Source organism: Bombus fervidus, chromosome 4, assembly GCF_041682495.2.
Source record: "Bombus fervidus isolate BK054 chromosome 4, iyBomFerv1, whole genome shotgun sequence".
Lineage (NCBI taxonomy): Eukaryota > Metazoa > Arthropoda > Insecta > Hymenoptera > Apidae > Bombus > Bombus fervidus.
In genome coordinates, this window is record NC_091520.1 from 13,230,564 (window position 1) to 13,253,753 (window position 23,190).

General features: G+C 46.0%; 1 protein-coding gene across 4 annotated transcripts in view; it reads left to right on the forward strand.

Moving 5' to 3' along the window:
• The window catches only part of Vn (membrane-bound neuregulin protein vein), a 199,964-nt gene that overhangs the window by 172,712 nt on the left and 4,062 nt on the right, over window positions 1-23,190 (forward strand). For 2 of the 4 annotated variants that reach the window (XM_072002845.1, XM_072002846.1), the window contains one exon: window positions 3,981-10,379. In XM_072002845.1, coding sequence (XP_071858946.1) covers window positions 3,981-4,107 — 127 coding nt within the window. In that variant the 3' untranslated portion in view covers window positions 4,108-10,379. Of the gene's footprint in view, window positions 1-3,980; window positions 10,380-18,848; window positions 18,924-19,300; window positions 19,623-22,166; window positions 22,401-23,190 lie in introns of those variants that run through there. The other 2 variants (XR_011799770.1, XR_011799771.1) reach the window with 2 other exon arrangements.

Genomic DNA, 23,190 nt, shown 5'->3' on the forward strand with positions numbered 1-23,190 from the left:
GGGTTTCATTGTGATCACCGTATCGCGGTAATGGACGTTACATTTATTACGCGTCAGTTTGTAAATGGATGTCACGACGAAGGAAAATAGCTGTCCATGGCGAAGGGGTTGAAAGGTTGAGAGGAACTTCTGGTAACTTTGCTCGAGCCCCGTTGGAAATGCCAAGAGGGTAGGAATACGTATACGCCCCGGTGGATGGAAACGCCATACGACCAAACGAGTAACCCAGTTTTGCTCGCAGGAAACTATCCGCCAAGGGAGTAGGGCGCGGGCCCACGTAACAAGAAGGGGTGTGGAAGAGGCAACCAGCTAGCCCCGCGTGGCTGCTAGAGAGTGTTTCGAAATAAAGTACGGTACATTATAACCAGAGTCGTTCTACACACATTCAGAGACACGAATGGCGAGGGTAGGCGCGCATGCGTTTCTCCGCACGCTCGAATAATTTCAAAGAGAAACAGACAGACGGGCCGAGAAACTAGCAGGAGAGAGGCAGGCGGAAAACGAGACAGAAGGTGATAAAAACGGTGATGGAAGAAGGAAGATAGAGCTGGCAGAAAGAGGAAAAGAAAAAAAAGGAAGAACACAGAAAGCGCGAAGAAAGGGTGGGCTGAACGCGAGAGAAAGAGGTGAGCCTCGTGCCCCCGCCCATTTAAAGTGTTATCTTTGAAATTGCGTACCGCGGCAGCGTTATTAAATTAAGTAAACCGCAAAAAAGTTTCTTTCGAGCCACAGACCGTATACATGGCTGCGCGTCCTAGTGTAGTTACAGACTGAGCCTCACTCACGGCATATATGGGAATTAATACCAGAGGAAAACCACCACCCTGCGCCTCTTTCATCCCTTTCTATTTCTCATTGCACACAGCCAACCGACTTTGACTTTCTAAACCTAAATATTCCTACACGTAGAGGAGCAACCCGTATAAAAAGCTGCTTTTAATTTTGCGATCGTAATATACGTAGTTGCCTCGGTCTCCGACGGCCATCGCCAAAACCGTGGTTAAGACTTCCGCCAACGCACCAACAATTCGGGATGCGCACACTCCACTCCAAATGCAAACGTACCTTCGGATATTTTTACAAGCTTTTTTCCCCAACTGGGACAGGACAACGGCGCGGAGCTTTTAAAAACGAATTTTTCCCCCGTGCTCCACGTTGGTTCACTGATGCGCCGTTAATAATAAAACGATTCAACAAATCCGTTGGTTGTAATCGGTGCACCATTAATTTCCTGTAAAACCCGGCCGGATAGAAAGCTCCGCGTAGTTCCGTCGAATTCGTTAATAAAATCTGGAATCTCGTTAATAAAAAAGCCCAGGCACGGTAGAACCTTTTCGTCTCGCCTCTTTCTTCGACCCTTCCGATTTACTAATTATCCGAGAAAAAAAAAAAACAAGGGAACTACTGCCCAAAAACAAAAGTCACCCTTTTCACGAGGACACTGGCGAGAAAAAGCAAACGACTTTCGAGAAACTTCGGAAGCAATTTTCCTCTAATAAAGGACGTCCTTAAAGCGATTGACTCTCACAAGGAATCTGCTTTGATACTCGCCTCTCCAACTTTTTATTCGTTGAAAGTTTGACACTTTCGCTAACTCGTAGCTCTGGCTACGAGAGTGGAAAAGGGTTTCGTTGTCCACCACCGTGGAAAAAGGAACAAGAGGAACGATATTCTAGCGTTATCAGAGACGCGAATACAATGTGCGCCAGAGAAAGAAAGCGATCAATCGCGAGACTCCTACGATTCATCTACCGTCTCATTCCGTTTCCCGCTTTTACCATGAAAAACGGACTAACGAATCCTTTAGTATGCACAATAATTACGCTTCGACGATCAATCGAGTTCAAACGAAATCGCATATTTCATAATTTCATAAAGTACCTGCTCGTGAATACCGGGTATTAGTCCTAAAATTATTCTTTATCAAGAGTATGTAGAAGAGTCGATAAATCGTAATTATTAAAGATCACGTGCGCAAACCATCGATTCTGAGAAATGGCTACTTTTATGATGGCAACGTAACGAAGAATTTTAATTCACCATTTCCTTTTTTATGACGCGTCAGCAGCGTGTGAAAATATTCCAACACGCACTTGTAACGTACTCGTCGCGGAAGTGTTATCGAGCTCAGGATACACCGTGCTATCACCAGTTTACGCTCAACCGAGAAATCGCGTTCCCATAAAACCTGTCATCCGGGAAGATCAGATTTTAACGACTGCTGTCGGTTATATGTCGCGGCAAGCGTTTTTTGTTTACACCTAGCTTTCGGTCAAAAATATTAATTAACAAGCTGTCCCATTCTATCATCGAATTATGTCGTTTGTTTTAACTCGACAGTGCAGCGCTTCAACGCAAATTCACTGTCGTTCGTTTAACGAAACTTCGAGTTAATTTCTATGGAAAATTGACGAGTTACAATATCGAGTGGCGTAAGCTTAGAGAAAGCCTAAGTGCGCGAGTGCCGAGTGTTTCGTTATCGAAATGGTCAACCGAATCGCGAGAACGCCACTTTCCAGAGGGTCGAATTCCAGAGAACGCGGAGGGTCGCTGTATGCTTTTCATATTGGAAAAGTCACCGATTCGCGACGAGTTTATTCAACGATGGCGTGTAAAAGAGCAACTCATGCCGGTAAACACGCGTGTTTACGATAAATCTCAATGGAAAGCCAATTACGTGTTCGAAGCGAGCCGAAGTTACCAGCGAGCGTTAATGGGTTCAAGTGAATGGTACAGTAAATTGCACTATCTCCGGTGCTGTTTCTGGTTTGTCCAACGGTAAATCTACCGCGAAGTATATTTAGTACGTGGTCCTCGTAAATTCGCGAGGGTGCTGCTCGAACGAAGAGAGAAGAAAAAAAAGGAGGCGTCAGAAAAGGGAAAACGAGAGAGAAAAGAAAGAGAGACGGAAAGAAATGCGATGGTAGAGGATCGTCGCGGACGGTCGTCCTAAAAATCGCCAGGCAAAGTTTATTATAAAATCTTATTGCACGAACGTTCTGCGGGGAATAAATAGCGCGAACGAGTCGCGCACTTTCGCAGGTATTTACCGTGTTAACGGCTCTAACCGTGTGTTCCTTGTCAGTTTTTTAATACGCTTTACACAGGAACCGATATTCGACGGCAGACAGTCCCTTTGGAGGGACATTGCTGCAATTTTTTATTTATATCTTCTTTTCTTTATATCTTCCGACCAGTCACAGTCAAGCAATACCAAAAAGCTCTATCGGTAATTTTACCTATGCGATTTCACGAAGTAGAAAAGACACGCGGTTCGGACTCTACAAATTCGACGCTGACGAAAATATGTTTTATCGGTGGCGCGGACCGCGAAACCACGACAAAAGCGTTCCCCTTGATTTCCCCTAGGATCGTATCAATGGGACAATCCACGTTCCTTGGATCCTCTTTTCTCTCGCGTGTGCCGTATCGTCTTGAAATTCCTTCGCAAATAAAATTTCTCGAGGATAGAAGTGTTGCTGGGAACTCGTCGGTAATCGGAAAACATTCCACTCGAACGAAAATCTGCTGTTTTGCTCCAATTGAATTCTATATTCGAAGAAAGAAACGTAATTACGAAGAAACACGCGTAAAATCGTTTAGCAGCCGGGCGGACATTTCTGATTCTACGCTGATGACCCTCTGCTTGTGGCTTGCGAACACGCGAATGCCGCAAACGACACGTCTACCAGCAAACGTACGTCTCGTCGCGGTTAGTTAACCGTGCTATAAATACCTCGACGTCGGCATAACATTATTTTTCCAAAGAAACGTCTTGGACACATCGAGCTGTCTCTGCACGGGATCTCTCCCCTCCCTACACCCTCCCGTCTTGTCACACGACACCAAAAATTACCCAGGAATCGGAGAAATTTTTACGCGTCTACGTCTCGTTCGTATTCTCGTTCGAACGATAACCAGCTGCTAATAAAGTCGTACGAGACACGTTGTTAATTATGTTTTTCTTTCGTTGATTGCAGATGCGCGGAAGGCTTCACGGGTCTGCGGTGCGAGACGAAGGACGTCATCAGCACCGGAAGTGTGTACAACCGGCGTAGGGCGCCGTTTTCCTGCAAGCTGGGACTATCGACCTCGTACTACTGCTAGCGATAATCGCGCGGGGCCCTTCCATTCCGAGTAGACCCTTTTCTAACGTTGAACTCGGTGTACTCGGTATAGTCGGTCGAAACAGCCTTTCGAGCCCACGAGAAGAATGTCGTGAGAGGGCCAACGCGCGACCAAAATAACAAACGTGGAGGCGATTGTAATAACGCGATCGATCTCGAGATCGAGCGAAATATATCTGCGAACGGAAACGCAGCGAAATACACGACGAGAACATTGAGCAGGGGAATAGGAAAAAAAAAAAGAAAAAGAAAATCAAACACGGGAGCGAATCTACGTGCGGATTTTTCGGGAACCGTTGTTGTCGGGCATTAGAACGAGTCCTCTGTATTGTAGGAACGGGTTCCAAAATCAATTTTTGGCACCGGGCATTCGTACCTTCTTCTTTCTCTTCTTCTGTTTCTACATCACCTCGACGAGTTTCTTCTATTTTGCACTATTTCCTCCCTCGATTCTTCCTCTTCTACTTCTACCGACGTTACTATTGTTACTTCTCTATTAGAAAATGTCGCGTTACGAGACGTGCCTCGCGTCTCTATCGAAATTCTATTCGCGAGAAGAAAAGAAACGAACGGCAGAGCATGTACGTTCTCGTACGTTTGAGTGTGCGTGTGTCTGTGTGTCCGTGTGTACGCGCGCGTGTGAAAGGAAAACGGAGAGACAGAGGTGAACGTACCAGAGGGTGTGCGAGGGAAAGAGTTATGGCGGATTCTCGCCTGTCCCGAACCCCTTCAGTTTCATATCGGGAAGGCAGAAGAGAGCGTTCGAGTGACGCTCGTGATTCAGAAGTGGTGCTTGACCTCGAAAGATCGCGAACCACCGATGGAGAACGTAAAAAGGAAGGGATGCAGTCAGAAGAGCATTCGAAGGTCGCACTTTTCGGAGTCTCTACGGGAGAACAATACCAAAGAGCCCAGGGTCTCGATGAAGGACGTCGTGAGAACGGTTGAAACGCTCGGAGATCGTCTTGGTCGATACGTCTACGTAAAAGTATACGAAAAAGAAAAAAAAACGAGTGTGCAACACGCGTAGAGAAAGGAGGTTAAAGGTTACGAAAGGGTACCTCTCGTGCAGGTATCCATCTTCAGCGACGGGATTAACGCAATCTCGAAACGCGTCTAAATATTTGACAGCCTCGAGTCTTGCCGTCTCGAATTGTTCCAGATCAAAGACGGTAGACGCGATTCGAGATTTCGCGACGATCGGTTCGTTGAGAAATTTCGTGAACCAAGTACCGCACGCTTAACGTCCGTTGCTACTCGTCCTCGGTGACTTCTCTTTCGCGACGATGGAAGGGAGCATCGTCGTATTCGTCATCGTCGTAGTCGTCGTCGTCGTCGTCGTCGTCGTCGTCGTCGTCGTCGTCTTCGTCGTCGTCGTCGTCGTTGTTGTCGTTGTTGGAAAATGTAGGCCACACCGGTGAAGCGTAAAGTTGCGAGTGAGGAAGCAAAGAGGTTGGTCGCGAAAACTGGCCTAACGACGCAACACCAGAAACGAGAACCTCGGGCAGGCGATATATAGTTGGACGTCTGGCCGAAAATTTCTTCGTATTTTTACGCGACCATCGGGACAATTCGAGAACGCTACGCGTAGATCGATTGTGTTCGCACGACCGGAATAAATATCGTAATTCATTGGTCGCCGGCGAAATTATCATCGACGCGTGGTGGTCGTCGTCTCGCTTTTTCGCTTTCGACTCTGTTCCTTTCTTCGCGACGTGGTCGCGTTTTTCCCCAGAATTTTCCAACAACGATTGATAAGGGCCGTAACTTCTTTACGTATGTAAAAATATCACCGAGAGAAACGAGAATATTAGCCACTAGAGCCAATCGGTAGAGAAACCAAGGGAGAAAAAGAGAGAGACCACTAGGCAAAAACGATTTTATGTAATATATGATAATGTAATACGCGCTAGGCTAGTTAAAGCAGAGACTTAAGGTAGTTAATGAAAATAGAGAGCGAGAGAAAAATGATAGTAGAGAAATGGTGAGAGAATGGGTGCGTTGGTCGAGAACTTTCCGAACGAGACGATTGTATTGGGTCGAGTAATTCAAGGCAAACTCAAAGTTTCGAAATTTGTCGATTTTTCGAAAGATCGTTCGACACGTCTTTGACGGTTTTTAGTTTTCGCATCGGAACTAGACTTTCTTTGCTACACGGTGTGGTACTTTTTTTTCTCCCTCTTAAAACACGCGTCTTTTCCGACAGCTACCAGAAAGAAAGTGGAACGATGATATTTTGGGCGGACACGATGGCGAATCGATCTCTTCCGGAATTCTCGACGTTACGGCTTCGCGAGATCGTAAAGAAAAATGAAAGGGAGGGGGCGTTTAGAATATGCGCTGTGCTCCCCAGCAGTCTCGGGACCCTATTTATGTTTTATATTATATTATATATATATATATTATATATATAAATATGTGTATAAACATTTTTAATTTATTTATTTAATTCATTAATTTTATTGATTTACGATTAAACGTCATCTCCATCTCGGTAACCGCCTTTGTTTTTAATCTTACGTTGACCTTTTCGTTACTTTTCTTTCTTTCTTTTATTCAGAGTTTCTCACGGATTAAAACGTTGCGTTTCCTTGATTTTTCCGTTAAACGCCAGCAGGTAGGTGTACGTATTTTCTTTTGTTACCATCGATTTCGCCTCGTTTGCGCAGCGAACTCGCAACAAGCTAAATGGACGACGATCGCACCGATTAAGTCCCAAGATCTCCAAGTTTTCGACAATGGCGTTGAATCTCGTTGCGAGACAAAAGGAAGGTAAATGCACCGGCACGCGGAACGACTGATTCGAAACAAAAGATTCTTCCCGTAGAAAGTTGATAGACGAAGTCAGGCCGTGGCACGAGAGGGAGTCGCGATGCGACGAAAGAACCCTCGAAGAAAGCCAATAGAAAATTTTCATAGCTAGCAAACAGTTTCTCGTCTGCCGCCTTTAGTCTCTTATTGCATTCCAGCGAGTCGTTTCGAGACGAGTCACTTTTCTTCCCTCGTGAAAATAGCTTTCCGCTTGTTTCCGACCAAGGACGAGAAACGATAAACAACGTCCGAGCTGAAACGCGACGTTGCGTTTTCATTTAGAAATCGTCAAAGAACCGTGCTACAATCAGAAGGACCGATCCGATGCGCGAGGACAACGCGCGGTGAAAAACAGAAAGGTACGAAAAACAGAGAAAAACGAAACAATTCGCTGGAAAGCGTCGTTTCGCGTGCGTGTTAACGCGATTGCGCGAAAAGATCCGTCGTAAAAGAAGCAACGTCCATAAAACACGAACTACGCAACCACGTCGATTCTCGTAACCGCTTCACTTAATCGAACTTGCTGCTTTGAACGTAACTTTCCTACGGAAAGATTGGAAGATCACTGGCTACACCATAGAAGATTGAAAACGGCGTTACGCTCGGTATCGGAATACGATGATACCGCGTGATATTGCATTTCGCGCTGTATGGATCGAACAACGAAAAGTTTCCGCGTGATCAACGCCTAGTCGAATCGAGCTGAGGCGAACCGAGCCAACCTGTTACTTCGGGAAAATTCGTTTAAAAGTGTGATAATTCATGAATAAGTTGGCCAAGCCGACGGACTATAAATTAATGTACAACGTAGCTCTGGCAGACGCTCGAAAATAGAAATGATTTACTGGATTACCCCTTGTGAAATATAATCAAGCACTCGCCGCAATAGGGATCGCTTTAAATTTAATATGAATCTCGGTTAAAGGAAGCTTCCTGCTTAAAGGAAATAATCGCATTTAACCGATTCGGATTATTTTAATGGGCGATAAATTTAATTCATTCGTTGGAAGAGAATGCAGCTCGGGACGAGCTTAAGTTCGCGCCGCGCCTCGGATGCGATTACCGAAATAGAAATACGAATCGAACCGCGGTTGGTTCTGGGATATTTGCTAACCGCGATTCGCGTCGTCCCGGTTCAAGACGTGGAAAGAAAAAAACATGGCCAGAGAATCTGTTTTTTCTTCGCTGCACGGAGAACTTTCCACGCGAAAATCAGCCCCCAAACTAAATCGGCCGTGGTTAGCTTTTATTTTCCCAAGCGATTTTTATCGTCTGCTTTATTTCTGGCGAAACTTATTTTTCTCGCGTTTCTTCGACGACGATGAGGCTCGCCGCTCTGCTGTTGACGGTGCCGATTTTCGCGAAAAAAGAGACCAACGCTCGCCGAGTGAAGTAAAACGTATGAATATCTACCGCCCGAGATGTATTAAACCTGTCTTGTGCATGTACCGAAAGAGAAATTGCTTCTTGCGCGACCGCCAGCCCCTGCCTGGAAATTCATTCGATTTTCATGATTGCCGCACGCTGACGTTTCCTCGCTGCTTTTTCGTCAGGAACAAAGGTCACGAAACGCGACAAGTGTTTCGCCGCCAAAGAACCAGCCGCTGCTTGTAGTTCACGATCGGTCCGGAAAAATTCAAGCACGGTTCAAGGATGAACTTTAACAAACGCTGTCGTGCCGGACAACGCGGTGATTAATCGCGATGCTAATTATCGAGAAGGGATCCATCACGCGGTGCGGTGGGAAAATAATGAATCGGTAAACTCGAGAGAAAACAAAACAACGCGCATTCCCGGGAAATAGAAGACTGCGAAGACCGCTCGTTAATTACCGCCCGGAGATCACTCTTTCCCCGGTGACTACTTCGTCGTACGCGATGTTACGATTCCCAATAGTGAAGCAGAACCGCTATTATTATACGTTAAAAACCAAACCGCACCGAACCGGTCTAACTTTATTTGCAAAACGTCGTGATCAAGCGAAAATTCATACGTCAACGTCCTGTCCTTCCCAAGGGATATCGCGCGTTGACGTTCTCCTGCCATCGGGAGCTGAGTACGTGATTTCCAAACGGACTGTCCAGAGAACGCGATCGCGCATCCAGGCACGAACACGCTGTTGATCTACGTATGCGTTTAATTGGGATCTTTCGAAGTGTGTAAACGTGACGATCATCGTAATGCACGGGATCGTGGAAACTATAGACGTAAGCACATCGAGAAAGAACGAGATATCGCGATAGACAAATAAAAGAAATTCGTTTCCCCTCGGTCTTGGGAAAGTGCACTAATCCTCCGATAAGAGATTTCTTAAACAATTTGTGGAAACTCGGTGGAATACAGCGGTACGAGAGCCGAGTAAAAATTGTTTCGATTGTATTTTCCGGTTGGGAATTGTCGAGATAAACGGTATCGATTTGCCGTGCAGAAATCACGGTTTTAAATCGACCTCTAGCCCGGAGACAACGGTCAGGCATTGTGCGACACGAAGAAGGAGAAACTGGTTCGCGATAGAACCGAGGATGGCACAATACCGGTGGAAAGATTGCGAGAAGCTGCTCGAACTCGGAGAAACGAAGTTCGGCCTTATTGGAAAAACAGCTGCGGATTTCTTTCACAATACGGCGAACCGGCAGTTTCTCTTTAAATTGGATTTTAAATATTCTCCAGATATTTTTCTCTTATACGATACAATACGCAGCCTACCTGAAATAACTTCATTGTTTTCAATCGTCTAAATGAACTTCAGCAATGATACCTTGCCCTTCTTTCTCGACGTCGAGAGTAACAGAATGCAACAAATGGAAAGCGAAAATGAAAATGGAAAAAATATTGAAAGGTTAAAGGATAGTAAGACTGCGCGTAACGCGTCAAAATTCCATAATTTAAACGAAGATGCGGCTTCGGGGAACTAGAAGTAATCCTAGATAATCCTCAGGGACATAATCAGAAACAGACGGACCGAATGGTCCGAGGAACGAGAATCGAAAATTAGTATTATCGATAGTCACGAGCGACTAATCCGACAGATTCGCGTTGCGTTTGCGCGTACATTAACCTGCCGGTAATACGAACTGAAATCACGAACGGTAGCGACTAGGTAGTCCACAATACCGTAGTCTGATCAATTGCGCCGAATCACAGAGAATTTTCAATACGCGAGGACGTTCGTTCTGTCCTCCTTCCCGCGTTCATATATTCCACAAACAAACACAGAAAAGGGCTTGCGAGCGGTAGGCTGGCTGGACTGCAAAGGGGTGGTTGCATTCTCGTGGTAAATCGGTAAAAGAGAATCGATTGCCGTCCTCGTTCGCCTTCCCCCGAGGCCTTCGTCGATAATCGAAATTTAACGGTGTCCAAATGTTCATAGCTCGACGAGTTTACGACTAAGGACCTTCGAAAAACTACACGAGACGACTGTTACTATATCGATACGTGTGAAAAAGGGGCCGTTGAAAAGTGTCCTTATCCGTCGACGAAAGCGTACGTTAAAATATAAATGAAAAGAGACGTAGCTATTTTTGAGTCTTCATCCAAAAAGAGGAAATTGAAAGCTGTTAAATAATCTGTCAGGCGCTTGAAGTTCTAATAAAGTATCGTTCTATAAGTGTTCAGGTTAAATTAATTAAAAGTACAATCGATATTTTTCCGGAGGAAAGAGGCGGTCTCGGAAGAAAAGGAGAATTAAGTATTACAGGAATATTTCGTATTCGATAGATTATATCTTATTCTAGAAGTTACTTTTATAGTTGAAAACATATTTGCATCGTGATACTTTACCTCAATTTCTCGCATTTTATCGTTATAAATTACCAGTTTGAATAATATGATTTTACATGCAATATAAACTATATTGACTTTCCTTTGCAAAACAGTGTTGGATTTTTAATTTCCAAGTTACAATCGTTGAAGCGAGAGAGTTCCGATTTGTTTTTCGGTGCACCGTTAAATTCATCCACATATTTTATAACATTCTCGACAAATTTGTCACAAATGATTATACTTTCACGATATCTTAGAACGATGCCTCGTTAAAATTTTAAGTGCCTGAGGAGGTAAAAATTTGCCACTTTTTGATCCATCGTTCTCCTGCTGGCATTAGCACGAGAGAAGGGTCCGTGAAAACGCCCAAACCACCAAGATCAGAGCATCAAACTGTGTCGCGGTTAGTTTATCTCTGGAAATTTCGTAGAGGGAAAACAAAGCTCCCTATTTAGGTATGATTTAATTAACGGGCAAGCCGTCGGTGCACAATAGCGGATGCGTGTGCATAGCCGTGCTTTCCAGGCATCGCTCATCGCGCGTAGGATTAATTCCCGCTCGACAATCGACCACCCTTCCTCGAATGCCCGTTGCCGAGGGTGGTCGCCGAGCAGGAAAGTCACGAAGGGTTCAACTAAAAGAGGAAAGTGATCATCGGACTCTCCCCGAGGCTCTTCATTAACGCCTTAATTAGAGGTGAATTCGAGCGGCCGTATCCGAAACGAAAGCCGAGTGTACGAATTCCGAGACTCGATGCGTCCGACTCATTAGTCCCGTTGTATTAACCGATGCGACACTCCTATAGCCTGTCACACCGCGCCGCTTTCCATTCCACGCCCTTCCCTCTATCTACTATCCCTCGTGTTCCCTGTCAAATTAGGTCCGAGCGTGATTTCGTCGGTGCGACGATTCAAAATTCGACGCTGAACGTTGGCTAACGAGCCACGCAGTGGCTTGCGGGATCGTTTTTGCCATAGGAAAAAAAAACAACCTGGACGACTTGCACGATCTAAGCTGCAACAACTCGGCGCAATTGGATTACACGTACCGCTATTACCCGTAACGACGATTACTAAGGGTTAATTCCGCATCAGAGGTGAACTTTGCACCGTTTCAAAACTCAAGTGAAGTTTGTTCGCGAACTGTAACATTGCACCTTGTTATTCGTAGTGCTGGGCTGTATTTGCATTAACACGGTTGACGTATGGAGCGCGTGAGAACCAACAGCATACCTCGAGCTTGCTAAGAGACCGCTAGCTAACGATGCTTTGATAGTAAACGTTCGAGGAGAACACCGCCGAAAAATATCGCAGTATTTTATCCGAGAGTTGAAGCAAAAATGAGAAAGAAAAAAAAAGGAAACGATCCCTTGTTCAAGATCTCTAATTCGTTTATCGGAAACGTATCGTGCGACACACAGGTAATCCTATAAAGTAACGTGTTGGAAAAAAATCTGCCGGACAATCGAACAAGAACCGTTCACGTTGTCATCGACGTACGGATAGGAAAAAAAAAAAAAAAAAGGAAAGTGAAAGTCGTTAAAAGCGGCGCTTCAAAAAGATGTTGGAAACGGTATCAGGTTTTTCACCGAATCGGAATTATCGTGGCGTATCTTTTTTAGAACGAGCCACGCTGTTATAAAAATTCTCCGTGGTCGCGATAAACCTTTGAAAAAACCAAGACTAGATAGCGGGTTATTTGTTTGTACGGAGACTGCGCGGAATGATCCAGGATTTGAAAAATTTGCCGACCGATAGAAATTTCGCGCCAGACGAATCTCACCTGATCTTCTTGCATGCTCGCGATTTATTACGAATGGAGTTGACGCAACCTGCTGCGTTGTTAATAATTCATCGACGGACCGATCGATACTTTGGAACCGGGGATGCCCGTTCGTGAAACACCAGTAACGCGATTATTCGGAAGAGGCAGGCAGAAAGACAGAGAGAAAACAGCGAAACAAGAAATACGTTGATTTTAATACGAATTTCGAAAATTCGCTCGAGGGTCGATTAAATATTTTCCTTTTTTGCGACTGAACAAACAACTGCTCCCGGAACGATGTTTTTATAATTGAAAACAGCGCGCCTCATTTTTTCAACGTAATCGAAACAGCGATCTTTTTGTTCCATATTCTCGTTGACCGGTGAAAAATATCAGCAACTGTTTTCCCGACGATTCTCGACCGCGAACGAAAACTCCCGATTATCGAGGAACGCGAGGCAATCGTTGACACATCGATTTCGCTATTTTCAATCGAAACCCCGATTTTCCAAGGAAAATAATCGGGTAACGGAATCGTCCGGATTCTGTTCTCGAATTGCAGTTTGAAATTCAACGATACGTTTCCGCTGTTGCCTTCGAGCGAGAAACAGGTGCATGTTGGTGAAAAAACGATCGCGGTAGAAAAGAAGACGGGGGAGGACGAACGGTGAAGAAAACGATTCTTTTAAAGATAGAAGAACCTTGAAGAGACCGTGAACGATTCTTAATTCTAATCTGTCGCGCGTGTTATTGGGAGGAACCTATTAATAGCGGGAAGGTTGTCCAACCGAAGGAGAACGGTTCGATGACTTTGGTGCGACGCAGAAAACCATCCACGCGATAATTCGGAAACGAGTTCCGAAAAGGTAGAAAAAGCTTTTCGACGGCTACAGTTCACGCTAAACGATTACACCGAATCGTTGGAATAGGTGCAACGAACAAACGAAAGGACGACAGGAAAATAACGCGTATAGTATCAGAGAATCGATAGGATACAACGGTAAACAACGAGGTCGTACGAAATATGGAATGAAAATTTTGGAACTCGAGTGGTTTTAAAGCCGTGATTGAAAGGATGCAACGTGCTGGCCCGCTTGTTACGCTGTTCTGCGTTTATTAACGCATAGAAATACAAGTCAGAGAGATTAAATTTACGAATTGGCAAAGTGCTCGCGTTCTAACTGGATTTCAAAAAACCTTGTTCATCGAAACGTTATTTCCTCGATGTCGCCGAGCGACTGACTAATCGATATCGCAGCGAAATCCACTCTTCGATGCCTCGACGTTCGCTGAAAAAAAAAGAAGAGAAGAAAGAAACAGAAGATGCGCAAAGTGATGTTTGCTACGAAGAAGAGCGGAATGACAGGTTATATTTTCGCGCGGCTGCAGGCATCACGTGCGATCCGTGAAATTATGCCGCGCAATGCACGTCGTCCGTAACGACACGAACGTTCGCATAATCGAACGGGAGAACTCGTTCGGTCGTGTAGAGGTGGCCGGCGCGGCGTAAAGCGACCAGCCAGTTCGGATGCAAATCTTGGTTCGTTTTGCATGTCGTCGTCCGCTCGACAGAGAATCGGCTCCGGTGCAAGAGAGCGTTACATCGCGATCGTTCGCCGACGAGGGACCGCCAAGGGCACCGACACCCTTTTGTCCCTGGTGGCATCGATAAGAGAGCCCGGAGCTCGGAGTCCGAAACCGAACGCGTGAGGCAAGCGCGCGCGAAACAACGGGACGAGCGAGTAGGCGACGAAAAAAAAAAAAAAAAAAAAGGAAGGAATACCGACAAGAGACTGTTAAAGCGCAATTACGCGGGCAGAACGGCGAAAAAAGGAGCAACAAGTAGCGGAAAAAAATATCGCCGCGCAACGTGCAGTTGTGAAAAACGCGAGGCCGCCAGAGGGACGGCAGTAATTGCGAGCGTGACCGGGAGGGGAGGCAACCAGCCCCGAAACGAAATAATTCTCGGACGGAAAACAAAGGGGTAGCCTGGGTGGCCGACAGAAAATCCGAAATACGAGTAGGAAGTACCGTTAACCCCGGACAATCGCGGAAAGCAAGGCAAATGGGATGTAAATCTTGGTTCGCTTTGCATTATGTCATTCCGGTACAGAGGTGAAACGGTCGTAAAGCGTGGGCGGGAGCAGCGTAGCCGCAGGATTATGCGAGAGAACGGCGCCGGCTTTTACGAGCGACGTCCTCGCGTGAAAATCCGGCTTCAGACTAGCCGGTTATGCGAGCATTCGACGACGAATCGAAGCGTTACGAGACCGGATCGTTCGCTCAGCTATCATGATACGAGTACGACGTCGACGACGCGACACCATCCCGCGAACAAACAACCGATTTCTAACTGCCTCGCGTCCTTCCGGGACACTGCTCCTCTGCCATCCGCCATCTCCCATTACCCTCGTCGCTGATAAATATCGCATGTATCGTCCGTCCATCTATTCCACTCGTACAGCGGAGACTGCTAAATGGCTAAAAGGATTATACGATCGTAATCCAAAATTATGAAATCCAGCCCAGTAGAGATTTTCCTCGCTCTACGTTCGTTCCGCTCGCACCGGTTTAACGGCTATAATTCTTTCGAATACGTAAGATCGACGCAGGATTTACATTTACCGCGAGACCATCGATCCGCGTTTTACGCCGTGTCGTTCGCGTCGAAATACAAATACGCCGCTGAAATGGTAGCGGTTCCTTCCATCTGTATCCCGGTCCCGATAAGGTGAAAACGTCATGGCCTCGACAATCTAATTTTCCAAACGTTCGCTCGGTCGATAAGCACTTTCCAGTCACAAGAAACGCGACTAGAATGCTCTGCACCCAATTGTTTCGATAAATTTTCCCGCGTGCCTCTCGACGATATCTAACGACGACTTTAAGTTGCAGAGGATCGCTAAAAAAGATATTTTATATTTATCGTCGAGCAGTAACGTTTTATGCATGCATGGGACCGTTGCTGAAGAATGCGATCGATTTTCGTATTTACAGCTTCGCACCGCGAGTGAGAAACGCGATCTTGATTTCCCGAAAGATCGCATTAGGCGGTTCGAACGTTCAAGCTTCACTGGCAGAAATGAAATTGGAATTGTAATGAAAGAGGTCGGAACGAGGAGAAAGCGGCGATTCGTTGACTCGAACTCGAGCGACTCTCATAATGCTAAACACAGCTACAGATTAAGCGTTAAACGATTCGCACGCTCTTAATGAGTCGAACATTAATGCACAGTGTGAAAAATCTAACGACCAATGTCGTAATAGCGAACGTAAATACAGGTATTCGGTCAGAAATGTATCCATTGTGGTAGCGGGAATTCGAACAAATTGTTGCCGGTGCACTTCACTTAGCAAAACCGTCAAAGGGGTGGTTACAACAATGCACGTCGGTGCAGATATAAAACGGGGAACGATGATGGATCCGGTCGCGAAACAAAAGGAACGAATTAAAGTGCGCGCACGATGAAAGGTCAGTAAATTAAAATGTATGAAGAGAGAACGTATCGACAGCGTGAACGACGATGAAACAACGATAACTCGATGATTGTGGTGAACAGGACGTACCGTGTATTACTGAGCCGTGATCGAACGTAACGATTAAATCGAAATTAATACGTTCGAGGGCCGAATTCGATTTCACGTGAAGGTATTTTTGCGACGACAAAATTTCATTCTCCCGAATTCGCCTTCTTCGCGAAACACGCCGAGAATTCTTCGCCGATTCTACTACGTTCCCTTTCCTCCTCGATCGATCCGCCCGAAAATTCATTACGAAAATTCATCCTCCACCGAATACGGAGAGCAATATTCGCCGACTCGAAAAAAAACGGTCAACGAACACGTAGAAATCGAAAGATTTAAACGCGACGTTTTTTCGTTTCCCGGATTCGCTGGTGACAGCGGTTTTTTAAATTTAAAAAAACTGTCATCCACAACGCGTTCCATCGACGCGCGTTTCTGACGAACGAGAACCGACCGAGTCGATCCTCGCCTTCGTGTAGCCTGTTAGGTTAACCGAGAACCGGTGAATACATCGACAACGATACCATTTCCGTTATCGATAGAACGAACCTTAAACCACGACTAAGCGACACGTAGTTGAAAGCCGAGGGAAGATGAGAGGAAGATTCACGGTCGCAGGTAGCTGTACGTTCTCGGCGTCACCTTCGTTATCCGGATCGTCGCTTCAATTGTTAATCGGCTACTCGCGAGGGCGTGCTTCGAACTTCATGTTCGTAGCTACGAACCGCATTCCATCCCGTAACCAGTATAGCCAGCTATAGCGCCGCAAGCACGATCCAGAGAACGCTTTATGACTTTCATTAAAGCTCACGGAGCCGGTATAAGGACATATGTCCCCGGGGGAATGGCGCACGGTTATAAGGAGGCTGTAGCTGTGGCGCACAGAGGTTCATAGACGCGGTCGCACGATTTCTCGTTCACCGTCGTTGAGCATACGCAATGTTTACACGAGCGAACAGCCACCTCGATGCTCTTGCCCGGCAATGAATCCGCATTACGAGGCTGCCCGGCGCATTAAACTATAACGACTGCGAGGACATTCGGTGGACCATAGCCAGCCAACTGGATAGCGACCATGCGTGTCGCCTGATCTTCCTGTCATCTACACTCCGACGATTTCAACGATTGAATTCGTCGAGCCAACGTGACTCCAGCTCTCATTTTCTAGTTCAGATTCCAGGGGAAAAGTTACGTGGATTTTTCGACCGTATTAAAAATCAAACGATACGAGGAACAAATAACGAGATGGTTCGTATCGTAGCTGAGAAATAATTGCGAAAGTAAAGAAAGGAATTCGTGACGGAATTCAAGACGTGAAAGAGGCAAAAAGACGAATCAGCGAGGCAAGATCGGCGTATGTGCCGTAAAGTACAACTTGAAAATTGATTCCGAATGCAGTCTCGTTGGCCTTGATCAAGAATCAACGAGCTATTGACGAATTCACCCCGAGAGAACGAGCCGGCATCTAGCCTACTGGTTACTCGGGTCAACGGTAATGCGATAGAGTTACGCGGCTACGGTATATGCCTTGGCCACCCTATTATATCGGTCTGGAACCCTTTGGGAAATTGTCTATGGCGCCAGGCTGGGCCTCGATCAACCGTGAAATGTAGTCTGATACGTATTACCGTGGCGAGGCTATCGTTCCGTTATGCACTTGGATACTACGTTGCCGACCGATCGAACACCGTTCCGATCCAGCCCTACAAACCGAGATCTCGATCTTGCGGATCCAGTGCTCGCGATATAATCCCGACGAGAGGATGCTACGCGCGACCTGGTAGTCGTGTACTTTTTGGCTAATTGATATCGCTTAAGCCACGAATTGGGCTAATTGCAAGGTTAAGCTCCGTGCGTACGCGAAGCATCACTTAATTATCAACGAGTATACGGCCACGAGATTCATTGGCATGGAGATTAGCGTAAATATCGAGATCGCTTTTCGTGAAACGTAGCGAAACACTATTTCGTTGGTCGGGACACTTTGCCGATCGGACTCTTCCCAACGCTGTTGGATTTTAACGCGAACTTTGACATCGGTACACGTCGTTAAAGCAATTCCCGAGAGTTGTAGCAACTTTACCGTGAAGAAATTTATCGTTTTAGGGCCGTTTGGCAACGGACCGTTTACCACCGACTCTCTGGTCAAATTTCCATCGTTACAACGTCTACTGACCAGAGGACGCTCGAGGATCGTTTCGAGCGCGAGAATACTCTCGAAATATCGTACGCCTCGGTTCGCCTTCGTCGTTTCCACCAGCGGGAAGCCGCGGTCGAACGTAACCAGCCGAACGAGCGGAAAGGTTTTCTCTTTCTCGTCGCGAAAGTCCTTCTGAAGGCGATCTCCCTACGAAATCATCCTCGAAGGAGCTTTATCAGGAATGCAGCATCTTTCAACGGACCCATATAACGGCGTTATACCAGCATTAAGAGAGATAAGTGAAGCGAGAATGATTCACGAGGGACGGAAATAGAACTATGACCGTTTCTCGACCCCGTGCTAGCTCTCGTGTTCGCTCTTCTCGAGGGTCGACCAAGAGCCCTAAAGAGCCCGTAAGACGACCGCCGGTGTAGTACGAGGCCGGATCACTCCCGCTTTCAAAAACGCACGCGCACTCTTTCCCACATGAATTTCCGCGCGTTCGCGTTTTCTCAGCCGTATTGTCACACCGGCTTCTCCAATTCCTTCGTTCGATTCACAATCCTTGCCCGTTATTCGATTTCGATCGATCATTTTTCCCGCGCAAACCGATTCTGAATCGAACGAACGATGAATCGGCGAAGTCCTGTCTATTTAACAATTATCCGAAAGAATTAATGGAAGAATTCGTGTTTCTGTTCTGCTCTCGCTAACTCAAGATATGGATAAGTTCTCTTCGTTCGCCGAGGACGTGACGCTCGCCCGCTTCTAGCGCATCTAGCGGCACTGTCAAGGTAAATTAACGATTAACAGTCTCAATTGTAAACTAACGTTTAACGATCTTTGCTAGCCGTATAAGAAAGAGAACAATTGCCGCTTTCGTACAGCTCTCGCGCTGATCTTCGTTTAACAACGCGTTTGATAATACTACTAATCTTTAATCGAACGACCGACGAATCACCTGGATATAAAGTCAAACGCGTGTCGTGTCTCTTCGTAAAGCAAATGGGGAAGCGTTTCCGGTGACAGAGAGCCGGTCGCGGAATATTAAACGTCGCCGGGCAAATTTATCGGAAAGCGCGTTATCGAACCTATCTATCCAGGTAATTCGCGGCATTGCTACCTCGACAAAGACTAACCATCGATCTTCCTGACATTGTTGTGCTTGCAGCTTGCACATCGGGACATTCATCGTGTTTTGTTTTGTTGTAGCCTCACCCACATTCCTTCCCAATACCCCTTCAGGTTCCTACATACGCGTCCTCGACTTCTCCACTCTCCTCGGGCTCTCCACGTTTCCCCGCGGTATCTCCATTCCCCGACCCGACCAAACGTCTCGAGCTTTCGCGACCTTCTCACCTCATCCTCCTCGGAACTCCAACGTTTTCCATTTTCCCGCTTCGTTTCCTACATCTTCTATCTTATGCTCCTGTTCGTCGTTGCCTCGTTTCGTGCCCGCAACGAGTACCTGGCTACGCCGTCAATTTTCAGAGGTAAGTTTATCACGCCGCGTCCTCGGCAGTTTACCGATATTACCTAAACCACGTTACATACGAGTATCGATACTTGCTTACTTAGTTTTAATCGTACAATTTCTACTATTCTTATATTCCTTCGTCTGGCATCGATGTTCGCGTCACTTCTTATTCGTGGAGAAACGCGAAGAGAGAAATTCTTTTTATTCCCTTCCAGTATTTCTGGTATTTCATATCCGGCTTCTTATGAAAACTTTGTCAGGTCTCGAAATTCAGAAAGCCAGAATTTTGTCAAAGGAAGCCCTTATAGACAGACAGATTTCATTTTGCTTCGAGTTTGGAGACAGTGGCACGAAGTGACGATAATCGACAAATCGCTCGACGTTCTTCTCGTCAAATTAATTACGGTATCAAAAGGGCTCGCACCAGATATCAACCATATTTCTGTCGATTCGCGTTAATCGATTGTTCCTCCTCGTCCCGCGAGAAGAGACCGCGAACGAAATTTTCGCGTAACGTGCCTCGACCACTGAAGAATGAAGTGGCGCATTTTCCATCGATAATTCTCACGCATTTCCGTGACTTTGCAAGAGCAACTCGTAGATTAATAAACGTAGATCTCGATGTAATATGCAGCCGACTTTCCCTGGAGTCCTTAGATAGTGCGGCGTAGTAGGGGGATGCGGAGGAATGGTCGTTTTGCGAGAAGGAACGCCAGTGAAAAAGGAGGAAGAGGCGGGAAACGCAGCGAAAAGAGTGCCCAGGGATATGAGCTCCGCGATATCTGCGCCGGAGCTCTTTGCTAACTCGCGGCAACCTTTACATCAGGGGGGAAAAAGCTGTTCTGAAAAAAAGGCGAACTCTCGAAACGCAGGGAGCTCGAACGCTTCACGAGGTAGCGAGAGAGGGGAATAGAGAAAGAGAGAGAGAAAGAGAAAATAAAAAGAGACGGTCAGTATTAAAAAGAGGAAGGAAGGAAGGAAGGAAGGAAGGAAGAAAGAAAGAAAGAAAGAAAGGAAGAAAGAAAGAGAAACTCGCAACGATCGTCCAAAGAAATCGCTGCTAAATTTTCCATGTCTAGAAATGAGTTCCAGAATGTGTACATTTTCCTTTACGCGTTTACTCAGATAGAATAATTTAATTTGTTAAAATTCTAGAAAAACTGCGAGTCCGGAAATTGTATTCATTTATAGAACGAAGGAAATCGGAAAATACGAATTGCTCTAGGGATAATCGAAATAATCGCTTGAACAAAGTGTTACAGGCGACCGCGTCAGCTATACGTACCGAGTGTCCAGAGATTTATATGTATACGCGGTGCAACGTGTGCAAGATACGCACCCTTAACACCATCATAATGGACTTGCAAACTATTCAGCGTGTGGGAAGCCAGCTAGCTAACTTAGCCTGGCTTCAAAGCCAGCGGTCTCCAACTATAGGACGCTTCCGAATTACAAATCCGAAGATGGTACAAGTGCTGACTATCGCGTATTAGAGAAATTGTGTTAGAGAAACTCGTTATTCGACGCGTGGAAGTCCCACCTAAGAGGAAGAGTAACGATTACGAGCAAAGGATTAATAACAATAAAAATTGCTCGATGAAAGCAACAGCAAAATTGGCGAACAACTTTATCAGGAAATTTGTTAATGGTGGATAAAGGCGCGTTTCATGCCTCGACCATTCTGTGACGATCGAAATCAATTACGGGAACAAATTGTAACGAGCGTCCTTCGAAGCGAACGCGAGATAAAAATTAAATTTCCCATTTTCATTGGCGGCCGCGAGCGGACGGCAATTATTTTTTAATCGTCGCCGAGTGTAATCACGTATTAATACACGAATGTTGCCCCCGATAATTGCACGAGAACACATCGGTAAACCGTGAAATCGTCTGGTTGCCAGCCGCAACAAGAACGAAACTCGACGACTTCAACGTTCATAGATAAACCTAATGGCCCATGCTAATTAGAAGCAAAGACCATTATCGGCCCTCTCCAGCCGGCAAAAACAAATTTGTCGGCCACATATATTACCGATTCCGCTTGTTCGTAACGACTGCTAACGGGAATCTGCACTATACATAATCAAATATACATTCGATCGAAACCTAACTTACACTAAACCGTGGTAGCTGCTCTTTCGTTCGCGTATCCGTTAAACGCTATTTTGCTATTTTCCCTATTTTACGATGCCTTCTCCGATGAGAATTCAACGACTAGCACCCTACGAGAGCAAAGTCTTTAAGAATCGTCAATTTTGGAGAATGGTTAAAACGGTCTAATTGTTACTTAGCATCAACCCTAGATAGAACGAGGGTAACGGAAGCATACGATCCCGCGGTATTCAGGCTTAATCATTCGCTACTTAGTCCAGAGTTATCTCCCTCCCGTTGACCGAACTTTCCTCCTACGGCGTCAGTTCCCCGAGGAACTTGGCGACCCTGATGCCCCCAGATAAACTTAATAGAACCGGACTAATTAGGCCGGAAAGTCCGGGAGCGGAGGAATCACCGGTACCTTTTGCGGCTCACGAATAATTTCGACGGCCACTTGCTGCCACAGGAGAGCCCCAGGAGATGAAGCAGCAATTCGCCGACCAACGTCATCCACGCGCATCCCGCATCCTGGATCGTCGATAATTCAGCATCGTCGTCAACTAGTCTGCTCGAATTCACTGCGGGGAGCATACTTTCCGGAAGGTTGAGCCTTTCAGGAAGTCCTTCTGATACGCGAAGCTACGTCCTCCCCGACAACATCGGCAACGTCCATTTTTCTACCTTGATCGTACCGAACAAGGTAAGAATTCTCTTTTTCTCTCTTATCTAGTTAAACGTAAGATAATAGGAATAGAGGCGAGACGAATCGTACTACGAGTATAGTATATAGTATAAATAACAGATATAACGGAACAGAGGGATGGAATTTCTATTTGGTTCGCTCGTTAAAGCAGAGACAAGGTAAACTATCGTTGGCTAGGTTGATTCCATTAGCCACCTTAAGCCTCTCGTTTGTCGAGGAGAAGGCAGAAAGGAGAAACAGAACAGTGATGCCCTGTTATACCAAATATCCACGAGGGTGAGCTGCGTTGAGATAAAGATGAATCTACGCCCAGCAACGGAAGGAGGGATACAAATAGGGTAGACGAAAGAAGAAGGAGGGTTGCGGGGGATCCTTCTGAACGATGCTTCATCCATAGCACAAAGGAGAAAAGCGGGAGAGTAACAACCGCGTCGAAACAACACCACGGAAGGGAAGAAAGTTGCAGGGAAAACAGAGGAGCCTGCCTTCCGTTTCGTTCGAAATGAGAAATTGCTGGAGGACTTGGCAGGATAAATGAATCAACACCGCAGTACCTGGTAGTTTTGTTTTAACTGTTGAATATTTGATTGACCCACAGACAAGGCAAGATCACTGTAAAACAGCTAATTTAGCTTCCAGCGTAATTTCTTTTATCTACAATTTATCCTGTCCACGACGACGCCCTTTAAATTGAAGACAGAGAATGTTGCGTCGCGATGATGATTCGATTCCCTCTTCGCGCGACTTGAATACACATCGAACGGAGACTCCTTTTAATCGATCCGAA